Here is a 21,547-nt window from a genome sequence, read left to right as displayed (position 1 = left end):
TGGACTCCCCCCAGGCCAAGGTCTCTTGGCAAGTTAAGCTGTGGCAGTGGCTGGGTGTTGGGCCCCTCTCTAGAGGGGGACTCCAGGTCTAGTTCACTGGATCTGCTGTTCCTTGACATAGTAGGCTTGCAGCAGGTGGCCGCCTCCATGACCAGAGAGCCTGGCCACAGTGTGGGACTGTGCATGCCGGGCAAATCTGTTAGGAGCAGAAGGGTCAGGATGTGCCTTTCCTTCTGCCCTTGCAACCTCCTGTGCCTCTTGTTGTCCCCCCAGTCCCTCCCAGTGTGTGTGCAACCCACCTGAAGCGCGTGAGTGTTGTGGCACTGCTGCTTACGTGCTTTCCAACTTGCAAGTGACCTGTCTTGTGCAGTAGCTGTTGCTTGATGTCCTTTTGTTCCACTTCCCTCATCCATTCCATTCCTGTGGACTTTTCCTCTCTGCTGTCCTTCCTTCCTGGCAGGAATGCTGTGCTCTGTGGGCTGATTCCTGCAGCCAGGCCACTTGTGGTGGCCTAGCCAAGCAGAATCTCAGTGCTGCCACAGCTGAAGACCAGAGATGCCAAGGATTTAGGGGGTACCACCCTTGTTCTGCTAGCTCTATGCATGAAGACATCTCATGTAGTGGGAGATCCTCCATCCTGGAGGCTCCACTGCCTGTTTGCCATGCAGTCAGGACCTGCTGACCACAGGGAAATACCCAAATGGAAGGTTACCAAAGCTAGGGCAAACTCCAGACCCAGAGAGTACAGAATGATGGGGGTTGGGATTGTGTATTTTTGGGAGTGATGTCATGAAAAAGTTCTGTATTACTGGGGAGGGGACAGATGATGGTCAAAGTAATTGGAAACAGCAAGCTGAGCAAATACAGTCCCAGCTAAAGGTGATGGAGCAGAGCAGGGAATCAGAGCCCCTGCAGGAGAATGAGAGCCCTTGGGCAATTGACAGAGCTAGGATCCAATTGCCTCAGCCCAAAGTGGATGAACACCTTACAGAAGGCCATGTGTGGTATCCAGGGCCACAAAGAACCTCATGGCTCCATCAGAGCACAGGTCCACCTAGAGAGCCGCCAGCTGTAGCCAAAACTGGACATTTACTGAACAGTGCAATAGAGCAGCAAGCAGATTAGTCCCAACTAACAACACCCTAAAGCATAAGACCTCCAAAGCAGGCATTTCCAGCAGTCCCTGATGTTTTCTCTTGCCTTAACGTTACCCAAATTCCCCCTGCATCCTCTGAGCACCTGAGGTCCATCTGTGCACAGGTCTGTGCAGCTTGAGGAAGGGCTTTTTGGTTTGCTCTAATTTCCTCTGCTGCCCTGTGGCTCTCCTGCAGCTGAACCAGGCACTCGTGTGAAAATTAATGGGCCTTGATTGTCCTAAGCAGTCTCACATGGGACTTCCCCACACTCTTCAGCTGCATTTAAGCTCAAGTCTGCTTCCAGGTTTGTTTTAAGCAACCTTGTAGGTGTTCCTGTTTTGGCTTTGCCTCTAGCCTTGTCTTCTAGGTATAAATGGTAGCCTTATTATCCAGTCAGGATTTTGACTGTCTCACAACAGCTGGATTTACTCCATGGCTTGCTCTGTGGATGGTCCCTGATACCAACACCTTTCACTGCTCTGCTCAGGTAATGTGGGTTTATACCTGCCCACGAAGACACCCCCCGGGGAGCAGCCCTGTCTCTACACCTGTCTGTTGACCAGAAAAAAGCACGTTGAGAAAGGCCATAACCTAGTTTTGCATGTGCAGCAGTGTCTCTGTTCTAGTTGTTGGTGCTCAGAGAGGAGATCTGGTTGTTAAAAAAAGAGCAGCTAACTGTATTCAGCAGCAGTCAGAAAAAGCAGCTGGAGTATCAATCGTAGGAAGACCAGGAACAGGATGGAAACTATCGCAGCCCCAGCACCCAGCTGCAATATAGATAAAGAGCTGGAAAAGAGTGAAGAAGCACATGTTGCAATAGCCCAGAGGAGGACTGAAAAGGAGACAGGGAGGGCTGGGCTCATGCTGGCAGCAGGGTCCATGCTCCAGTGGAGATGTCAGGCAGCTTGTCTGGAAGGACCTTTGGGAGAAATTGGGTAAGAGGCTTTTAATGTGTAATGTCAAATGCTGTGCCCTAAAGCTGTTTAAGAACAGGGCTAGAAATTGGGATTTTATTATGTGGGGGTTGTAAATGAGAAAATCCCTCAAGGCTGAAAACTTGCTTTAAGCCGCTTTCAGTTGTCAGTGGCTGCTGGTTTGGTTAAGGAAGGACCTGCTGGTAGCTTGTGTCCCATGGGTGATGGGGGCTTGGGGACAGGGTTTGGATCTCCAGCGTGGGTCTGACTGCCTTGGTGGGAGATTGGCATCCCGGGAAGCTGGGGCAGGCTGAAGCTCTGGGGCTGTTCAGAGTACAAGCAGGACAGGCACCTTGGAAAGCATCCACAGGATGAGGCTTGTGAAGGAAAGGACGGCAGCAGAAGGGATGAGCCAGCCCAGAACAAGCCAGGTCTCACCTCTTACCTGTGTAGACACTCTTGCAGCTTGGGGAGCCTTACAGTTGGGAGGCCCAGGGAAGAGAAGGAGGAAAGGAGTGTGTAGCTGTCCCATGAGCAAGATAAACCCAAATCCTGCTACCTGCAGGGACTGCACACTTGTGCCAAGCAGGCAGACCGCTCTGGCTGTCAGATCCATGTGTTCATGGTTCCCAGCCTAGCTGGTGCCTCCAGCCACGCAGAGGGTCCTGCTGACCCTTCCTCAGCCTGGCAGGACACGGCGAGGCCTCGGTCTCACCTGTGCCAGGTGTAGTTTGTGCTCCGCTTGAAGGGAGGGTGGCCAGGGCATGTGATGGGAGGCATGTGAGTTCCAGCAGCCCTGCTGGGAGCTATAAATGGCATGTGTGCTCACTGGAGGAGCATGGCTGGCGGGAGGAGGGGGAGGTGGTGGTGGCAATGGGGGGGTGTTGGGGTTTGCAGTTACTCCCTTGCTCCGTAGGAGGTTGGCCCTGGGCTGTGGGGGACAGCTGTGAGGGCTGGTGCTGAGCGTGCGTGTCCTCTGAGTGGTGAGGCAGATATGGAAAGGGCTTGTGCGAACTGCAGAACCCTCCGCGGGGTGCCCAGGAGGCAGAATGGGTCTGGGGCAGGACTGCTGCTGCAAGAGGTGAGGTCTGGCACTGGGCTGCAGCTCCTGTTTGTGAGACAGGGTGTGTGAGAAGAACTCAACTAAGAATTCTCTGTCTGTCCTCACAGCTTTGGGCTGTGGGTCTGTGCTGTCCGCCCTGCACCTTTGCACCCCAGGAGCACCGTGCCTTGCACACAGCTGTCCTGTGCGGGCTGTCCCTGGGCTGTCCCACACCTGCACGGAGGTGTCACCTGTGCCAAGGGCCAGGAGCCGCCCGATGTGCAGAGCCAGGGTCTGACCCACCTGTACAAGTGCTCTATCGCACCCTGGGCGGCGGTGGCACGGAACCACAGGGTCACTCCCTGCGGTTTGAGGACAGCAGCAGAAGAATCTCCCATCCTGTTAAATGGGAGGCATTTATTCTACCAGGCAGTGATCAGCCTGTGCTTCAGCAAGGTGTGTTTTGGACATACTCGCTTCAGCCCCGTGCCCTGCACACCCCTGAGCACCCACGTGGCCCCCACACCCTCTCGGTGCCTCTGCAGCCACGGGAGACAAATAGTCGGCACGTTGTCCCTCGCAGGCTGTGACAACAGCCGGGGTGCAGGGTTGCCTGGAGCAACAGCTGGTGGCATCACTGAGAGTCAGGCGCGGAGGGACCCCTAGGAAGACCTGCGTGCCCGGAGCTGGCGGTGGGAAGGGGCCGAGGCAGGGCTGGCAGCCGGGATCTCCCAGCGCCCGTCCGCAGCGCCGGCCCCGCCGCACCCCCGGGCCGAGCGCCCCGCGCCCCCCGCGCTGGCCCTTTAAGAACCGCCCTGCGTGTTTCAACCCGGGCGTGACGCGAGCGCGGTCCGACCGTATGCAAATCAAACGCCAACCGGCGGCCAATGGGCGCCGGCGCTCGGCGGCCGCCAGCCAATGGGGTGGCGCCTCCCGACGGGGCGCCGTCTCGCCCCATATAAGGAGCGCCTTCGCCATAAAAGGCAACATTGTATCGCTTTATATGGGGGCGGCGCGGCGCGGCGGGGGCGGCGGCGGCGGCGGCGGCGGAGTGGGGCCGTGAGCGCGGAGCGCGGCGGGGACATGGCGGGCCCGGCCTGACCCGGCCCGACCCGACCCGCGCTCGCCGCCGCGATGTTGCCGAGCCAGGCCGGGGCCGGGAACGGCGCCGCCGCCGCGCTGGCCTGCGGCTCGGGGCTGGGCCGGTCGCCGGTGCCGCGTGGGGCGAACGGCGGCGGGGCGGCGGCGGGGGCGCCCGGGGGCCGCCTGAAGCGGGAGGCGCTGTACAGCGGCAGCGAGGGCGACTCGGAGTCGGCCGAGGAGGAGGAGCTGGGCGGCGAGCGGCGCGGCGTGAAGCGTGGCCTGGCCGAGGCGGCGGCAGCGGCGGCGGGGCCCGCGGCGGGAGCGGCGGCGGCGGCCGCCTACAGCGGCAGCGGGGGCGGCGGGGCCGTGAGCGGCGCCAAGCCCGGGAAGAAGACGCGGGGCCGGGTGAAGATCAAGATGGAGTTCATCGACAACAAGCTGCGGCGCTACACCACCTTCAGCAAGAGGAAGACCGGCATCATGAAGAAGGTGCGGCCCCGCGACTCCGGCGGGGGCGGGGGGGCGGCCCGGCCCGGGCGGGGATGTCGGCGGCACCACCTGTCCGTGGGAGCTCGGCCCGGTCCGAGCGCGGGGCAGGCCGGCGGGCCGTGCCCGGAAACGGCGGCAGCTTCCCCGTCCCGCGGGCGGGCCCGGGGGGGGCCCGGCACCAGCCCCTTCCGGGGGGCTGCGCGGGAGCTCCCGGCGGAGCTGGGGCAGGGAGCCGGGCGGCCGGGAGCGGGAGCCCCCCGGGACCGGTTATGCCGGTGTGCTGGGCGGTCCCCAGGCATGGGGTGTGCCCGGGGAGGCCCATCCCGGTGCAGCGTCCAGCCCCGGGCCGCTGCTGACCCGATGCCCTCGGGGCCCCTCGCTGGGAGCTGCCACCAAAGCGCTGAGTGTTGGGTGGCACAGCTGGAGTGCCCTGCCCCACCAAGGGCCCGGTAGGACCGGCTGCTTCGGCCACGGAATGGGCCAACGCCACGTCTCGACCGGTCCAGAGTGCAATCCGTGGTTCCTGGTGTGCAAAGGCAGAATAGAAACTTGGGAGATTTCAGATGCTGCTGGCTGATCTGCATCCCTGGTGGTGCCCATGGCATCTTCTGAACAACTGGGTAGTGCTACATCCCAGCTCAGCTGGGCATCATGCACCCTGGGAAGGTGGGAACGGGTGTAAGGTACTGCTGGGCACATCCTGGATGTATGGGACCATGGAATGTAGAATGAGGCCATCTTGTCTATAGAAGCTTGAGTAAGACCACTGAGTGTAGTGATGGCATGTGAAGAGTGCACTTTCTAGTCCACAGGTATTCTTCACCTGGGGCATGGTGGCCTTGCTGTAGGGATGTTTGGGTGCAGCTGTGCTCAGAAGTCTGGAGCCTGAGAAGGAAATCTGGGTTGGAGCCTGGATGCGGTGTTGGTGAGGGGAATGAGGTAGCAGAGACTTGTGCCAAGTAACATCACTGAGAGGTGAGGTGAGGGAAGCATCCAGACATGTCTAGAGAAGCCAGAGGGATTCCCAGAATGGAGACAATCCCTTGTCCCCATGTTCTCAGACTACTGTGCTGAGGGGACCGCTCTACCCATGGCCTCTTGGCAGGCACATCCCCTAAGGGTGTGCTAAAGGGAGTGGGAACACAGCATGGGGCAGCTTGACCTGTATGGAGCCAGTCCTGGGTTGGTTTTAGAGGCCACAGCTCCTCTAGGGTGGCAGGGAGCTGAAACTGCTGTGAAGAGAAGCCATTCTGGGAACGTGGGGGACATGCAGGGACTCTTGTCCTGCTGTGTGTTGTCCCTGTCACCTGTGACTCCCTGTTTTTCCCTTGTCCTGCTGGCAGGCCTACGAGCTCTCCACGCTGACTGGCACTCAAGTCCTGCTGTTGGTGGCCAGCGAGACGGGCCATGTGTACACGTTTGCCACACGGAAGCTGCAGCCCATGATCACCAGCGAGACGGGGAAGGCGCTGATCCAAACATGCCTCAATTCCCCGGACTCGCCCCCACGCTCGGACCCCACCACTGACCAGCGCATGAGTGCCACTGGTTTTGAGGAGACAGACCTCACCTACCAGGTGTCCGAGTCAGACAGCAGCGGGGAGACCAAGGTAATGCTCCTGGGCACCCAGGGAGGGGTGGGCTGTGCTGGGAGCCCTGATCATCCCCAGCCCTCTTTAAATAGCAGCACTGGGAGCTGCGGATGAGTCCCCTTTTGCTGCGACTGCAGCGAGCTTGTGTCATGTCATCTCGGAGCTGGCTGGCTCCTTGGCTGATAGTAGCAGTGATTGAAAGAGGGAGGGAAGTGGGTGGCAGGTATCCTGGTCCTGGCTCTTGCAGCATGGCTCCCCACTGGCCCAGCCCACCCCCCTGGCCAGCTTTCAGCACTGTTATCTCTCCCCAGGCGTCTCCATGCTCTCACACTCATTGATAAAAATTTGATTCTGCCTCCATGGCCTTATAAGGCCTGGTTTCCCTCGCCAGAGTCCCTGGCAGGGCCCCTCACATTCCTTATAAGCTGCAGCTGTCTCTTGCTTTGGTGCTGTTTTGGAAGGGGGCAGGGAGGACATGGGGAATGGAAACATTTGGCTGGACAGACCATTTCTGCTCCCTGCCTGTTGTCCCTGCAGACGCTGGCCCTTGCCTGCCCGTGTTACTTGTGGCCTTTTGCCCAGGGTGGCCTGGCAGTGGGTGCAGAGTTGGGTAGACTCAGCTTTTCTGCTGGAAGGCCGCCTCCTGCACTCCCTGGCTCTGTTCCTCAGAGCTGTGCCCCACACCGCTGCCTCTTCCTTTGCAGGCTGGTGCTCAGATCCACAGGTGCTTAGAGATGGGCGGCAGGGAAGTTTGTGGTGCAAGACTGGGATGCCATGCTGAATTTGCGGCTCTGCCACAGCTTCCCAGGCCTGTGTGCAGTTCTGGTTGCTGGGAATTAGAACAGCCCTGCTGTACCTGTGCTTGTTATGGGTACCAGGCTTGCTGCAAAAGTGTTCTTCCACTGCCTAGTCATAGGAGCCCTCCAGCTGTCCATGCAGTACACCTTGCCATGCAGTAGCTTCTAGACATTAAGCAGACAGAACCTGGAGACCTCTCTGCTGTAATTGCAAAGGTAGTGAGTGCAGCCCTGAGATGTTCCTAACGTGTCTGGGGCTGCAGGGGTATTCAGCTGCCCGTTTTTATGCTGTGACAGCACAACACCTCTGGTCACACTGCTGCTGGGTACCCCCTATTCCTCTGTGTCCACTTGCCCACATGTGCTGCACCAAGCAAAACCTTATTGCTGCTTAGCCCTGGGAAACATCAGCAGCCCCAGAGATCCCTGCAGGCAGAGGAGCTGTGATGGGCCAAAGTGTGGCTCGAGTCTCTGCTGTAGCCCTTAAGAGTCCCTGAGAGTGGTTCCTGCTGATGGGATCCCAGCAGCAGTTCTGGCTGTCCCAATCTAGCATATCTTCCCTGTGTGCCTCTGGGTGCTAGTGTAAGCTGTGCCAGCCCTCTCCAGTAGGCAAAGAAGCTTTCTAACACCAGCAGTCTCTCCCTTGTGCAGCCTGTTTGTAAGGACTTGTGCCTCCCGGGCTTCTCCTGGATGAAAAGGCAAGTCCTGTGGGCATTTCGTAATGAGACAAATCACCTGTCCCTGGCATGAGAGTGTCCACATCATATCCCTTTGTACTCTTCCTGGAAGTACTGCTAGTTGGCCCCAAGGGAACTGTGCCCTTGGGGTGCAATTACTCTGCAAAGACTTTCTAAACACAACTTTCTCTATTCTCACTGTCTGATGCAACCCTGAAAGCACCATCTCAGTGCTAATTCTTAGTATGGGTTGCTTTGTGGCCACAGCCAGCATTTGATGAGGGGCTGGAGGAGCCCTATGGCCCTGTCTTCTGCTTGACATTCTTGACTAAATCCACTGCTGGCTGGCTGAGAGTTTCTGTCATGGCAAGGGCTGGGGATGGGGGCTGTTGTGCCTTCTGCAGGCCTGGAAGCCTAGTTGGTGCTTGGGCAGAGAGCAGCTCAATTCAGATAGACCTGAGGATGAAAAGGAGCCTGTGGTTGGGTCATGCTGGGTGGCTGGTGCTTGCTTGAAGGGTGGGTGATGCACAAGGCTGGGTTACAGGTGCCTCACTGGAGGAGGTGGCAGGAGATTCAGTGCCTGGACTGTCAGGTTCAGCCACATGGGATGCTCCAAAAGACTTCCTGACCTTCCTGTGTGAACTCTGCTTCCTAGATCTCTGTATTCAGTGCTGCAGCAGAGCGGGAAGACAATGCAACCAGGCTGTCACCTGCAGTCAGCAGCCTGCTGGTTATTCCTCTGTGCTACACCAGCAGCAGTTCTGAAATCCTCCTCTGTGCCAGAAGCAATGTCCCTGCTGTGGTGCTGGGACTGGGACTTGCTGTACTTTTGAGACAGTAACTATATCATGATGATGCCTCTCATCTTTTGCAGGCCCCACAAGACACTGCCTGTGTGCAGTCTCCTGGATGTGCGTGTTAGGATATTTTGGACAGAGCTCAAGGGCTCTAGATTGGGGTGAGAGCATGGGAGCCCTGATCTGGTCATTTCTCTGGGATGGGAAAATGTGGGACTTTGTGCCACATCTGGAGCACAGACCAGATGTTGGAAACCAGATTGGGATTTCCCACATACCTCCAAGGCCTATTGTCCTGTACACCTGTGTCATGATTCTGTCTAGGAGGCCTGGGCCATGCTGAACAGCATTGCCTCAGGCAGTCCCTAAAAGCTATGGAGTGGGATCATTTCTATCCCTAAGGCCCTGCTGAGGTCCAGGATGGGCATCAGCTGGCCTGGTCTGTGCCCTGTGGCCCGCTCATGCTGCAAAGCAGTGGTGTGGGTCTGGGCAGGCCCCCTGGGTGCTGCTTCTGCAGACATTGAGCTGGAATGGATGTGGAGCTGGATCAGGAAGGGAAGAGCTCTCAGGACTGCTGTCTGCCTCAGGGTTTGTCCATGGCCCCTTGGGTGATGTCTGCTGAAGTGACCCATGACTTGCCTCATGCATGTGGTCGGGGCTTTGCAGGGTGCTAGGAAGAGCCAGGGCATCACTGAGGTATCCCAGACAGCCATGAGGAAATGGCAATGGGTGTCCAATCCCAAAGTCTTTCCCAGCTCTCCTTCTGTATTGGGGGCTGTTGTTGCAGCCCAAGAGAAGCACAATAAAGATGGGAGGAATCCGAGTCTCAACAGGGTCAGAACAGGGAGGGCAGAAACGGGCTGTGCATGATTCAAGTCTGTTGCTGCAGCATCTCTCCCAAACACCTTTGTTTTATACTGAGATTTGCCCTTGTGCTTCTAGGGAGCCCTGAGAATCTGCCTGAGTAGAGTGCTGTGAACTTTCAGGGATGCCTGGGAGTATGGAGTATGACTGGGTGCTAAGTACCCTGGCTGCCTGGGGGTTCTGTCTCATGGATGTACTACTTTAGAGCTATAGCTTGGGATGAGGAGCCCTGGCTTTTCCAGCTGGGAACAGCACCTGTCCTACCCAACTCTGCTCTGGCTCCCTAGTGGGCTGGGGAGAGCACTGCCCTGTCACCCACGTGGGGAGGGCACCCACAGCCTCCCGTGTCCCATGTGGGATGGCAGGAGTTTGCAGTTGAGCTAATGGAAAGTGCCTCTGCTGGGCTTTGCTCTGTTATCACGTGCTTCTGCTAATTTGGACTTCAGGGACTGCAGTGCCAAGGCAGAGGGGTGTTGCTCTCCTCCCTCCCTGGGCCCTGGGGCACGACTGAGTGCCTGGGATTGGATCCCCCTGTCCAAAATGGGCTGCCTTCCCTTTTTTAGCTGTTTGTTGAGCTGTGAATTCCTTGCTCCTGGCAGCTTGACAAGCTGGGAACAAGGCTTAGCACGTGGGAGAGCTGGGCCCACCAGCTGCAGTGGGAGGGGTGGGAGTGTGGCAGCCTTAACTCTTCCCAGGCATGCTGGCAGCTGTGTCAGGCCATGGGGACAGCAGGTCCCCTGTGGTCTGTGACATGGGCTCCTGTGAAGCAGCGCATTCTCAGTGTGCTCTTGACCAGATGAGCAGGGCAGGAGAGGAGCCATGGGCACCCTGGGTACTCCAGAGGGGATTTGTAGGATGGAGGCAGCAGGAATCATGCTGGGCTTGGTTTCTGCAGATCCAAGGCACATCCAGCCACATGCTTTGTGGCTGTGGAAACTAATGTGTTATTGCAGCTTGGCACACACGTTATTCCCTTGTTCTTAGGCCTGGGATGCCGCTCTCACAGGCCAGTGTTGGCCCAGCACAGAGTCCTTTTCCCGCTGCTCAGCTCCTCTGGTGATGCTCCTTGCAGGACTGTGCTGGCTGTAGTGAACACGGGCTTGTCCTTTGGAAGCATTTCCTTGCCCATCTCTTGCCAGTGGATTGGCAAATAGGTGCCTCCTACAGTCAGGTTCTCCTGGCCTCTGCTTCAGATGTGTGGTGGCATTCTTCAGGGCCTGCCAAAGCTGCTGTCAGGGCTGGGTTTGGGCCTCCCTAGTATCTAGATTTGTCCTTAGTCACCTCTCCCCTGTCACTTCCATTGTACAGCTGCCTTTAAGAGCCAATTCTCAGCTTGTTCTTGGTCGTGTGTTTCCTGCCTTAAGGGAAGTGGTGTGTGTTCCTGACAGGAGAGTCTACGCCTTTATGTTTGTCCGTGCAAGGGCTGCTTTTGCCTGGTGTGTGCCAAAAAGAGGCTGTTCTCTTCTTAGACATTCTGGGAGTCCTGGGGAGTGGGACAGTTGCTTTGTCCCCTGGTGTGCTGTAGGGAAGGCTCTCAGGGGACTTCTGTGGCCCTGGGCCCGCATCCAAAGTTTACGCAGAGCTCTCTCCAGCTCTCCTCATGTTTGTGCAAGCAGCTCTCCTCTGCTCCCCTGGCTCTGCTCCACGTGCTGGCAGCAGGCTTTGAGGGGTATGGTTTGGCAAGGGGATGCAACCTTCAGAGCCTGGTTTGGTCTCATGGGCTGGTCTGAGCTGTCACAATCTCTCCTTTTACAGGACGCCCTGAAACCCGCGTTCACTGTCACCAACCTGCCGGGAACAACGTCCATCCAGACAGCCCCGACCACCTCGACCTCCATGCAGGTCAGCAGTGGCCCGTCATTCCCCATCACTAATTACCTGGCGCCAGTGTCTGCCAGCATCAGCCCCAATGCCGTCACCAGTGCCAACGGGACAGTGCTGAAGACTACTGGAGCCAGTGCAGTGACGTCTGGGGGCCTCATGCCGATACCCACTGGCTTCACCCTCATGTCAGGTCAGTGCCTGTAGGGACTGAGGGCTGCATCCGTCCATCTCTGCACCTGGAGTGTGTTGCTGTTGTCTCCAGGGGAGACGAGACCTAGAGGCAGAAGGGAAGCAGAGTGGTTGCTGCTGTAAGGTGAGCCTGGCTGTGATTCCGTGCTCAAACCCAGCCAGGCCAGTGGCTGGAGAAGGGTCATGTAGTGACTGTTTCTTTAGAGTGTTACCAGCTGGCTCTGCTGCTGGGAGGTGGCAGGGAGCTGAGCTGGGACCCCAGGGCAGCATGGAGAGGCCTGGAGGGAGTGAAAAGAGTGGTGGTGACAAAGCCTTTCTTTCTCCCTCATTTCAGCAGGTGCTTCCCTTTCTCTGGGGACCCCTCCCATTCCTCTCACTCAGTTACAGCCACACTCCCTGGCTCTTTCCAGCCGGCAGGGCCAGCTGGTCACGGGTACAGCTGGACAGCTGCAGCAGGCACAGCAGACAGTCTCCCACTTCCCTGCCAGAGCTGGAGGGCAGATCGTGTCACTGACAGGTCAGGACTGCTTCTCCTCCTCTAGCTAGAGATAGGGAAATGGAGGTGTCTCTGGGGTCTTGGGTCTGGCCACAGAGCTGACCCCTGACTGGGAGCACAGAAGAGGCAGAGCACAGGGAACCCTGACTGTGGCTGCTGGGGAGAGATGGGAAGACAGGATAGGAAAATGCTTGACATGGGCAGGAGCAGCATCCTGGGGGGATGCAGACTAAGGGAAGCAGTGGATTTTCAGTCTCATGCCCCAGGGCGTGGCCTGTGGCTAACAAATGCAGCAGAGACAGGTCCCTAGTGCAGCTGTGCTGAGGATGACCTGTGCTACTGGAACTGATGAGGGATAGCACAGAGGCTCAGGTGCCCAGTGGTTGTTTATTGAGTACTGGCATTTGGCTCTGCGCAGCTGCCCTTGCTTCTGTGTTTGTATCTGTAGTCAGCCACCGAACCACAGTGCAGGGGATAGGTTAGGGGAGACCCAGAGCAGAGTAATGGTGCTGCTCCTGCCTTGTATGCACTGTCTCCTTTGTAGGAAGTTCTTCTCGTTCTGAATTAAGGCTCTCTAGCTGCTGGACATGTTCCTGGATGGAGTTTCAGAGTAGGACGGGCTCCCCTTTGTGGTGGTATCCGTCATCTGAGGACCAGCACTGAGTGACACAGTATTTCTCGTGTCTGGTCTGTTTGTGCCTAGGTCCAAGACTGACAACTTCTATGCTTTCTTGGAATGCTTAAGGTTCCTCGGGGTCTGGACAGACAGCAGGCTCCCATTCAAGATTTCCCTTGTGATCTGGAGGAGATAGGAGAATAAGTGATGTATGTCTCTGGGGTGTGATGTGTGGGGAAATGCCCAGTCTGAGCAAGCTGTCCAGTCCCTTGCATCCCTTGCTCTTCCCGCCAGAGGCAGGACCTCAGCCTTAGGAGACCTTTCTGTGCCAAGTTGTGTTTCTTCTGGGTCTGAAGTGCTTTGCAGAGAGTGGTCTGGGACCACTGTGCAGCCTGCAGCTCTGGGATGTACACCTTGAGACCAGATGGTCTCTAATCCCTCTGTAGGGCACTGTAATGTCTTTAAGTTCACAAGTGGGGTGAGAACTGCACCCTGAATGCCCTGTGGAGGATGGAGCTGGGCTCCAGAATGTGAAGACAGCAAAGCCCAGCTGGTGAGGGCATTTGGGCTCTTGTGTTTCCACTTGGTGCAGCAAGGTGATCTTTGCAGAGCTGGCTCCTCACTGGGGAGAAAAAGCTGGGCCCTCTCCTCCCAACATCTGTTCTGTGTCTTGGTGGAACCAGGAATGGTAAGGAGGATCCTGGATGTTCCTGATCCACGGCTGAGAGTTGGGCAAAAGCTGTTATTGTGGCCTTTTCTTCCCTCTTGGAACTTTGTAGGCCAGTTAACCCCTTCTTGGCCCATGTGCCAGGAAAGAGCAGGTTTTGGTCTCTGGTTTCTGCCACACACTGCTTCTGTGTGTAGCCTCTCCCAGTGCAGCACAGAGTGGTGCTGTGGAGATGTGTGCATCCAGACAAGGACTGGGGGGCTTTCACATGCCCCAGAGTGCCTGTATCCCTGTGGAGCCGCAGGCTCATGGGCTCCTCTCTCTCCCCAGGTGGTACCATGGCTCAGCAGGTTCCAGTCCAGGCAATCCAGGTGCACCAGGCACCGCAGCAAACGTCTCCCTCTAGTGACAGCAGCACTGACCTTACCCAGACCTCTTCCAGCGGAACAGGTATTGGTAACCATCTTCTGTCAGCCTTCCTAATCACTGCTGAAAACAGCCCACAGCAGCAGGGCCCCTCCCATGCCTGCTCCCTGGCCAGTTTCCTTCTTCAGGCCAACTCTGTCCAGGGCCTTCTGACAGTTTCCCAGACCATTGATCCCTGTTGCCAGATCCTGTGTTACACTGTGTCCTATGCTGGGCATAGGGCACCTTGCAAGGGATTTCAGAGCCTCTCCTGGTACATCATCTGCTCTCACTTGCAGCATGGAGCTGGGAACAGGTTGCTCAGTTCTCAGGGGGTTTCTTAGTGAGCCAGCATTGCCTCTAGCACAAGGCATTGGCTCACGTCTGCTTGAGACTTTTAGTGTCTATGCAGAAGACATCTCTTTGTCAGCAAAACCTGAATTCAGGTGCCTGGATGCAGACTGAATCTAGTTCAACAGTTCTATTAAAGTTTCATTGGGGAATTGAGATACAAGTTGAATTTAGTCCTGGGATGTTGGGCTACCATGTTTTCCTGCCCCTTCATACTCATGGAAGGAGAGGTTTGAGCTCTCCTGCTTGATCCCTGGGGCTTTTGCCCGAGGTCTTGGAAGACAAAGATGGGCATCTCCGTGGACCATGCTTCAGCACAGCCTGCCTGGGGTGGCTGGGGTGGGGTGCTGAGCGGGCAAGTGAGCGTGGCAGGTGCCTTTTGTGTGCTCACCTGTGGTCTGTCCCGGTGGCAGTGACCCTCCCAGCAACCATCATGACGTCATCTGTGCCAACCACCGTGGGCGGCCACATGATGTACCCCAGCCCGCATGCGGTGATGTACGCGCCCACCTCCGGCCTGGCCGACGGCGGGCTCGCGGTGCTCAACGCTTTCCCACAGGCGCCCTCAGCGATGCAGGTGTCCCACAGCCAGGTCCAGGATCAGGGTAAGGCAGCTCTCTAGGTCAGTGCTCCCTGAGAGGGCACTGACACCCTGGTTTTTCTCGTCCCGGATGTATTGATGTTGTGTGTTAATCGCAAAGGGTTTTCTTTGCAGCAGTCCTGGTGGCTGTGCAGAGGGCTGGCAAGGGCGATGCTCAATGTGTTTTTAGGTCTTGCCATCTCTTGTGCAGAGGATTGCATGAGCTGTTGATGGGTATAAAGGAGGGTGAGGGTTTCTGGGATGGGCAGCACAGGGAGCCAGGAGGCTCTGGAGAGGATATGTGCTTGCATGAGGGGTCAAAGCAGCATGAAGCCATGCAAGCAAGACTTGGATTGAGGCCTTGTGCCTGCTTCTCCCAGCATTTGGAAAACTAGTGCACGTGGCTTTCTTCTGGAATGTCTCCATGTGTGCAAATAGGCAACTTTGTCCTTCAGTAACTCCACGGAGCTCAGAGAAAGGATCCATGGGGGAACACTACTTAAGGGACAGTGTAATTTGTGCTTCTCTCTGTGGCAGGTGGCGTCCCCCAAGTGTTCCTGACAGCCCCATCAGGCACGGTTCAGATCCCAGTCTCAGCTGTCCAGCTTCACCAGGTAGGCACAGAGTAGCACTTGCATGTGTTCAGGGTTTATTCTTACTCTTCTTCTGCCTGCACATACTTTGTGTGTCTGGGCAGACTTGGCTGGGTAGGATCAGACCTCAGGTCTGGGAATGTGGTCTGTGCTACCCACCCTCCTTGGACTGGTGCCTGGGAAGGGCAGTACCCACCCAAGCTGGTGGCACACATGTGCTGTCCCCCAGTGGTTCCTCCTCCCTTCTCTCTCTAGATGGCTGTCATCGGGCAGCAGAACAGCAGTGGCAGCAGCCTGACGGAGCTGCAGGTGGTCAACTTGGACACCTCACACAGCGTCAAGAGTGACTGAGAGGCCTCTGCTGCCGGCCTTCTGTTTCTGGCTTGTCATACCAGTGTCGGGGCTGGCAGCAACTCCTTCTCGTACAGACTGCACCAGTTATTTATTGTTGCCTTTTCACGTTTCCTTCATCCACACATGCACACAAACACACGCACTCACCCACCCCCACACACACAGGCATGCGCGTGGGGCTGCAGGACCCACCTGGGGTGGAACCGTGCTGGGGCCGTGCAGGGCTTGGGGCATTTGGATGCTGCAATAGCTGTGCTTGTCTCACGCCAGCCAAAGAAATTTGTCTCTTTGAGGGGAGGATTGCTCTGCACTGTAAATAAATACTGCAGGCCGTTCCCAGCTGGAGGCTCTGGCTCCTTCTGGGTGCTCTGAGTCACTTTGCCCATGAGTATTTACTCTGTGTGGGGCTCAGCTTAGACCCAGAGCAGTCGTGCAGGTGCAGCTTGGAGCAGAGTGGGTTGTGGTTGTGCTGCTGGCCTCAGCAATGTGCCTTTGTGGGGGTGACAGGTCCTGGCCGCAGCAACTCACCCTGGGCTCCAGACAGGAGAGAGGGGCCAGCTTGCATGTGCATCTCTGGGCCTGCATGCCCTCTCCCCGGAGGGCAGGGCACAGCCAGTGGCATGTGGCCCTGTCCTCCTCGTATGCACTACAGTGAGCCCTCTTCCCTCAGTGCCTCCTCGCTGGGCTGCCTGGCAGATTTTCAGCCTGCCCTGGCGGCTGCCCTTGCACAGGTGAGGTGGTGGATAGATGCCCAGGAACACAAAGATGCCCTGGAGAGTTCCTCAGGGGCCCTGTGCTCTGCCCAGCCCCACAGTCTCAGCCCTCACAGTGCTTCTGGACTCCGTACACCCAGGGGAACGGGACTGGGTCTTTCCTACATCCCCCTGCAGCTCCAACCAGCGCTTTCTAAATTTCTTGTGTCTGATGCAAGGTGGAGAAACAACTCAGATGTCAAAGGGAAGAGCCCATGGGGCACAGAGCTGCTGGGCACGTGGCAGGCTCTTCCTCTGAGCACCAGGATGACTGGCAAGCCATCCTGGGCTTGGGGGAGCAGCTGTGATGCCTGTACAGGCTCAACAAGGCTGGGGGAGAAGGGCTGGGGCATGCTTGGTCCTGCATGGGAGTTGCTGTGAATGGCTCTGCTACCTAGCCCTGTCCCTGGAGGGAGAGTGAGCAAGTGAGAGAAGCTGCTTGAATCCTTAGGGGAAGAAGCAGTAACTTTTTTTTTTTTTTTAAGTTAAAGACAAAAGAAGCCTTGGAGAAAAAAAAAGAAAAAAAAAAGAAAAAAAAAGAAAATTACTTTATTTTTCTAAGTGTTAAACTCAGTATTTATGTAATTCTTTAAGGAATAAAAGTTTGGCTCCTGTACAGTTTTAATGGGGTTTGTACCAGGGGGATGGGGGAGGGGTGGGTGGGCGGGCGGGCATGGAGGCAGGAAAGGGGCCTTGCTTTTGAGTTTGTATTGTAACCTTGGACATGTTCCCTCAGCATTAGCGTTTAAGCTGCACTCTCCATCCACCAGCATGTGCCAGGGATCAAGCTGAACCGAGTGGGATGCTTGTTTCCTACACCCGTAACAAGGACTTCATACCCATAATTTTGGGCTTAATGGGCAGAAGGCAAGTGAAGCAATGGCTGTTCTCTGGCAGTGGTAAACCCATTCCTCAGAAGCAGGCAGTTTGCAGAGTGCCCAGGAGCCAGAGGCAGGGTGGATATTCTAATGACTGCCCTGTTCACTCCTGGTCCAGGGACCTACAGCTGTTCTGTCACTGTCTTTGCTCTTGGTGCAGAGCGGTGCTGCCTGTGACTGCCTAAGGGATATGGGCATCCCCACTCCTCCCTGTGGTGAGTGACCAGCAGTGGCTAATCCCTGCTCTCCCTGCTTGCTGTGCAGGCAGCATCTCCTGAACTCCTGGCTGATGCTCTGGGCTGTAGTTTCCCCTGTACAGCCGTTCTGCAGCGCACAGACGGGACAGGTCTCCTCCAAGCTCCCTGTACAAAGAATTTCCAGAAGGGTCTTTCAGCCCTTGATCAGTTGGCAGCCTGGGAAGGGCTTGTGGGGAGTGAAGTGGCCCGTCTGGTGAAGGTGACATTGTATGCTGCATCCCTTTAGAATTCTTGCTCTAAGAGTGATGCAAACCCTGCAGCTCAGAGCTTGTGGGAGTGCTGAGCCACATCCCATGGCTCGGTGTAGGAAAACTGTTCAGTGGTGCTTCCAAAACCATGTAGGTACCTAGGAGTTCATTCAGGGAGAAGTGTGGGTTAGAGTTTGCATTGTCCTTTGCCCTAGCACATCACTGTGGCCTGGCTTTGCTCTGCTTTGCTTCTGCTGGCACTATGGAGCAGAGCTGCTGGGCCAGAACAGCAGCAGGGCCCCTGCTGCTACAGGATGTCTGACTGCATCCCCTCCCTGGCTCCCCAAAGGCAACTGCTGGTTAAACGCTAATGGTGTATTTTATTTAAGTGCAGACCTGTAAGAACACTTGTGTATCAGGGATGAAATGGCATTTATTGTGTGGTGACATTTTTAGTTCATTTTACTGGTTTGAGGGGTGTGTGTGTGCGCGCGTGTGTGTGTGTGTGTACGCATAAGTGTGTGTGGGATTATTTTTTTTTTCCCTCCAGTTTCCAGGGTTGTGTTTCTGGAAGGATGTGGAAGTAATCACAGTACTATGTACAGAGCTTTCTTTTGTATTAAAAAAAATTTACTCTTTCAATAAATGTTATCATTTTGTGCACAGATTTGGCATCTTGACCATGCTTTGAGGGAGGGGATGATGTACACCTTAGGGCTAACAAATGGGGATTGGGCCAGATTCCTGCACCTGCTTGTATGTACTGAGGAGGATGGGGAGCTATCTGAGCATGACATGGCAAAGAGGGGATCTTTGCAAAAGTCTCCATCCCTACTTCCTCCTGCACAGGTTATTCCTAACCACCTAGACTTATCCTCTGGAGTCTCAGCCTGATGTGTGGGCCAGAGAGGGCCAGTGCCTCACAGAAGGACAGTGAGGACTCTTTCCTGAAAGCTCTGGAGTGACATCCCTGGTGAGCAGGGCATGGTGTCAAGAGAAGTAAAAACCAGCAATGAGGAGGAATAGGGAATTTTGAAAAATAATTGTTCTAATTCATGGGTATTAATAGGGAGGAGCAGGGAGACTTAAATTCCCTGCAGAAAACTGCTATGAGAAGATATGGCAAATCCAATCTGGAGAGATGTTACTTAAAGTCAGGCAGAGGCATAGAATCCAGATAAAGGACACGTGGAGGCTCAGTAAAGTGTCCAAAGGTATGACTAAAACCAAAGGAAGAGGGCTCATTGCAATCATCAGGGCTGCTGGGGCCAGAGTATGCCAGCTAAAAATGCAACTGCTGGCCACTCCATAACATCAGATCCTGGAGCAGATGCCAGTACAGTGTGAGGAAAGCTTAGCACTGATAAAAGTGTGTAGTTTGGAGAAAATACCTCAGGAGGGGAAAGGATTGTTCAGAAAGTACAGTAAATTCACGAATACAAGCCGCACTGAGTATAAGCCGCATCACTGGGTGTTGGCAAACATTTTGGTTTTTGTCCATAGATAAGCCGCACCCGAATATAAGCCGCTTTGTCGTTCGCAGCGAGGACCCGCGTGCAATTAGTAACAGAACCGCGGGAGGGCGGGGTTTACTGGCTGAGCTAAGGTTGTGCAGGCTCGGCCCGCTAGGGGCCGCTGACGGGGCCAGGTGGCCCAGCACGGTGCTGCCGCTCGGGGCCGGCCACCGCTGCCACTGGGCTCAGTCACCCCGGGTCGGCGCTGCCCCGCGGTGGCAGGCAGGGACGGAGCTTCCCCTGCTCCTACGGCAGCGGCGGCGGGCGGGGACGGAGCTTTCCCGCGCCCGTGGCGCCGGCGGCGGGCAGGGACGGAGTTTCCCCGCTCCTGCCGCGGCGGCGGCAGGCGGTGACAAAGCACCCCGTCGGCTCCCCGGGCCGCGGCAATGGCGGCGCCGGGCCCCCCCCGTCTCTCCCCTGGGCTGTGGCAGAGGAGGAAAGAGAGCTCTCCTGCCTCTCTCCCCGCCCCCTGTGCTGCCTACAGGGAGCCAGGCTCCACCCGCGGTGCAACAGAGTAGCGATTTGTAACAATCGCAAAATGCCGACTTTGCAGCTGCTCGGCTCAGCACTCTGGCAGGCACTTCTGAGGTTGTATTAGCCGCTCCTGATTATTAGCTGCATTTCCGGTTTAGGAGCAAAATCTTAGTCAAATTGGTGCGGCTTGTATTCGTGAAATTACTGTACTTAGAAAAAGCTGAAATGGCTCTTTCCCCATTAGGAAGTAAGGTGCCTCACTTTTACAGTACAACCTCACTTTTAGCCCCATGCCTACACAGGTGTGGCTCGTGGTTCAACACCACAAACACCCTTTGAACACCATGTGCACAGGGGGCTGTGTGTCACTTATGTACCATGGAGCAAGATACCACAGATAAAATCTTCATTTTTAGGATAAATGACCTACTGAGCATGGTGTGGAGACCATCAGAGCAAAGACATAAGCAGCCCATGTGAATACCACAGAAAACGTCTCCTTGTCACAAACAAGATGTCTTGGTAGTGAACAGGGAAGGCAAATGACATTAATTGAGAACAGGGATTTCAAGAGCATCCATGGGATTCTGCAAAGAGAGTATCAATAGCAACAGAGATTGCATGTTCTGATGGGGAAATCAAGAGTGTGGCTTGGAAACACAAACATTTGCAATCTGCCATTGGTGCCACAGGTTTAGAGGATGGTCTCCACAAACTGATGCAGCACAGCCCTGTTTTATCCAGCCTATAATTAATTGAAATTATATTGTTTGGATTACAGTAATTTCACGAATACAAGCCGCACCAATTTGACTAAGATTTTGCTCCTAAACCGGAAATGCGGCTAATAATCAGGAGCGGCTAATACAACCTCAGAAGTGCCTGCCAGAGTGCTGAGCCGAGCAGCTGCAAAGTCGGCATTTTGCGATTGTTACAAATCGCTACTCTGTTGCACCGCGGGTGGAGCCTGGCTCCCTGTAGGCAGCACAGGGGGCGGGGAGAGAGGCGGGAGAGCTCTCTTTCCTCCTCTGCCACAGCCCAGGGGAGAGACGGGGGGGGCCCGGCGCCGCCATTGCCGCGGCCCGGGGAGGAGAGGGGGGACCCGGGCCGCCCCTACCGCGGCCCGGGGAGGCGGGGGGAAGCCCGCGCCGCCATTGCTGTGGCCCGGGGAGCCGACGGGAGCCCCGCGCAGCCATTGCCGCGGCTCGGGGAGCCGACGGGGTGCTTTGTCCCCGCCCGCCGCCGCCGCCGCGGCAGGAGCGGGGAAACTCCGTCCCTGCCCGCCGCCGGCGCCACGGGCGCGGGAAAGCTCCGTCCCCGCCCGCCGCCGCTGCCGTAGGAGCAGGGGAAGCTCCGTCCCTGCCTGCCACCGCGGGGCAGCGCCGACCCGGGGTGACTGAGCCCAGTGGCAGCGGCGGCCGGCCCCGAGCTGCAGCACCGTGCTGGGCCACCTGGCCCCGTCAGCGACCCCTAGTGGGCCGAGCCTGCACAGCCTTAGCTCAGCCAGTAAACCCCGCCCTCCTGCGGTTCTGTTACTAATTGCACGCGGGTCCTCGCTGCGAACGACAAAGCGGCTTATATTCGGGTGCGGCTTATCTATGGACAAAAACCAAAATGTTTGCCAACACCCAGTGATGCGGCTTATACTCAGTGCGGCTTGTATTCGTGAATTTACTGTAATTGCTGATTGCTATTGTAAAACATGGACATTTTCTAATCCATTGCATTAGTACTGAGGGTGGAAATTAGGTTGGGCATATACAAGTTGCTCCACGATCAAATAAGAAAGCAAAGTCTCATCCAGTTAGCTGATGATTTTAATATTTGTTTATAATTTAAAACAAATCTTATAAGACTGATAGAAACCTGCACCCCAAGGAAGGAAAGTATGGGTAAAGGATAAGAATTTGGACATTGCTGTATGGGTATTTCAGATCAGTGTGACACCAAAGCTGGAAGGGAGCTGGAAAGAGGCCAAACTTGTGTGCAGCTGGCTTCAACTGGCTCTCCAGCAGCAC

The 21,547-nt window shown here is 56.2% G+C and overlaps 1 protein-coding gene across 1 annotated transcript; it reads left to right on the top strand.

Moving 5' to 3' along the window:
• The first annotated feature begins 4,226 nt into the window (after nucleotides 1-4,226).
• Nucleotides 4,227-16,863, top strand: SRF (serum response factor). The gene is made up of 7 exons (XM_033055607.2): nucleotides 4,227-4,664; nucleotides 6,008-6,274; nucleotides 11,147-11,405; nucleotides 13,514-13,633; nucleotides 14,353-14,544; nucleotides 15,057-15,133; nucleotides 15,368-16,863. Exons 1-7 carry the CDS (start codon nucleotides 4,227-4,229, stop codon nucleotides 15,461-15,463), a joined length of 1,449 nt encoding a protein of 482 aa, XP_032911498.1. The 3' UTR covers nucleotides 15,464-16,863.
• The last annotated feature ends 4,684 nt before the right edge of the window (nucleotides 16,864-21,547 follow it).

This window comes from Catharus ustulatus, chromosome 3 (genome assembly GCF_009819885.2).
Source record: "Catharus ustulatus isolate bCatUst1 chromosome 3, bCatUst1.pri.v2, whole genome shotgun sequence".
Taxonomy (NCBI): Eukaryota; Metazoa; Chordata; class Aves; order Passeriformes; family Turdidae; genus Catharus; species Catharus ustulatus.
The sequence above is the reverse complement of the archived record's forward strand: the minus strand, read 5'-3'. Positions and strand labels throughout refer to the sequence as shown.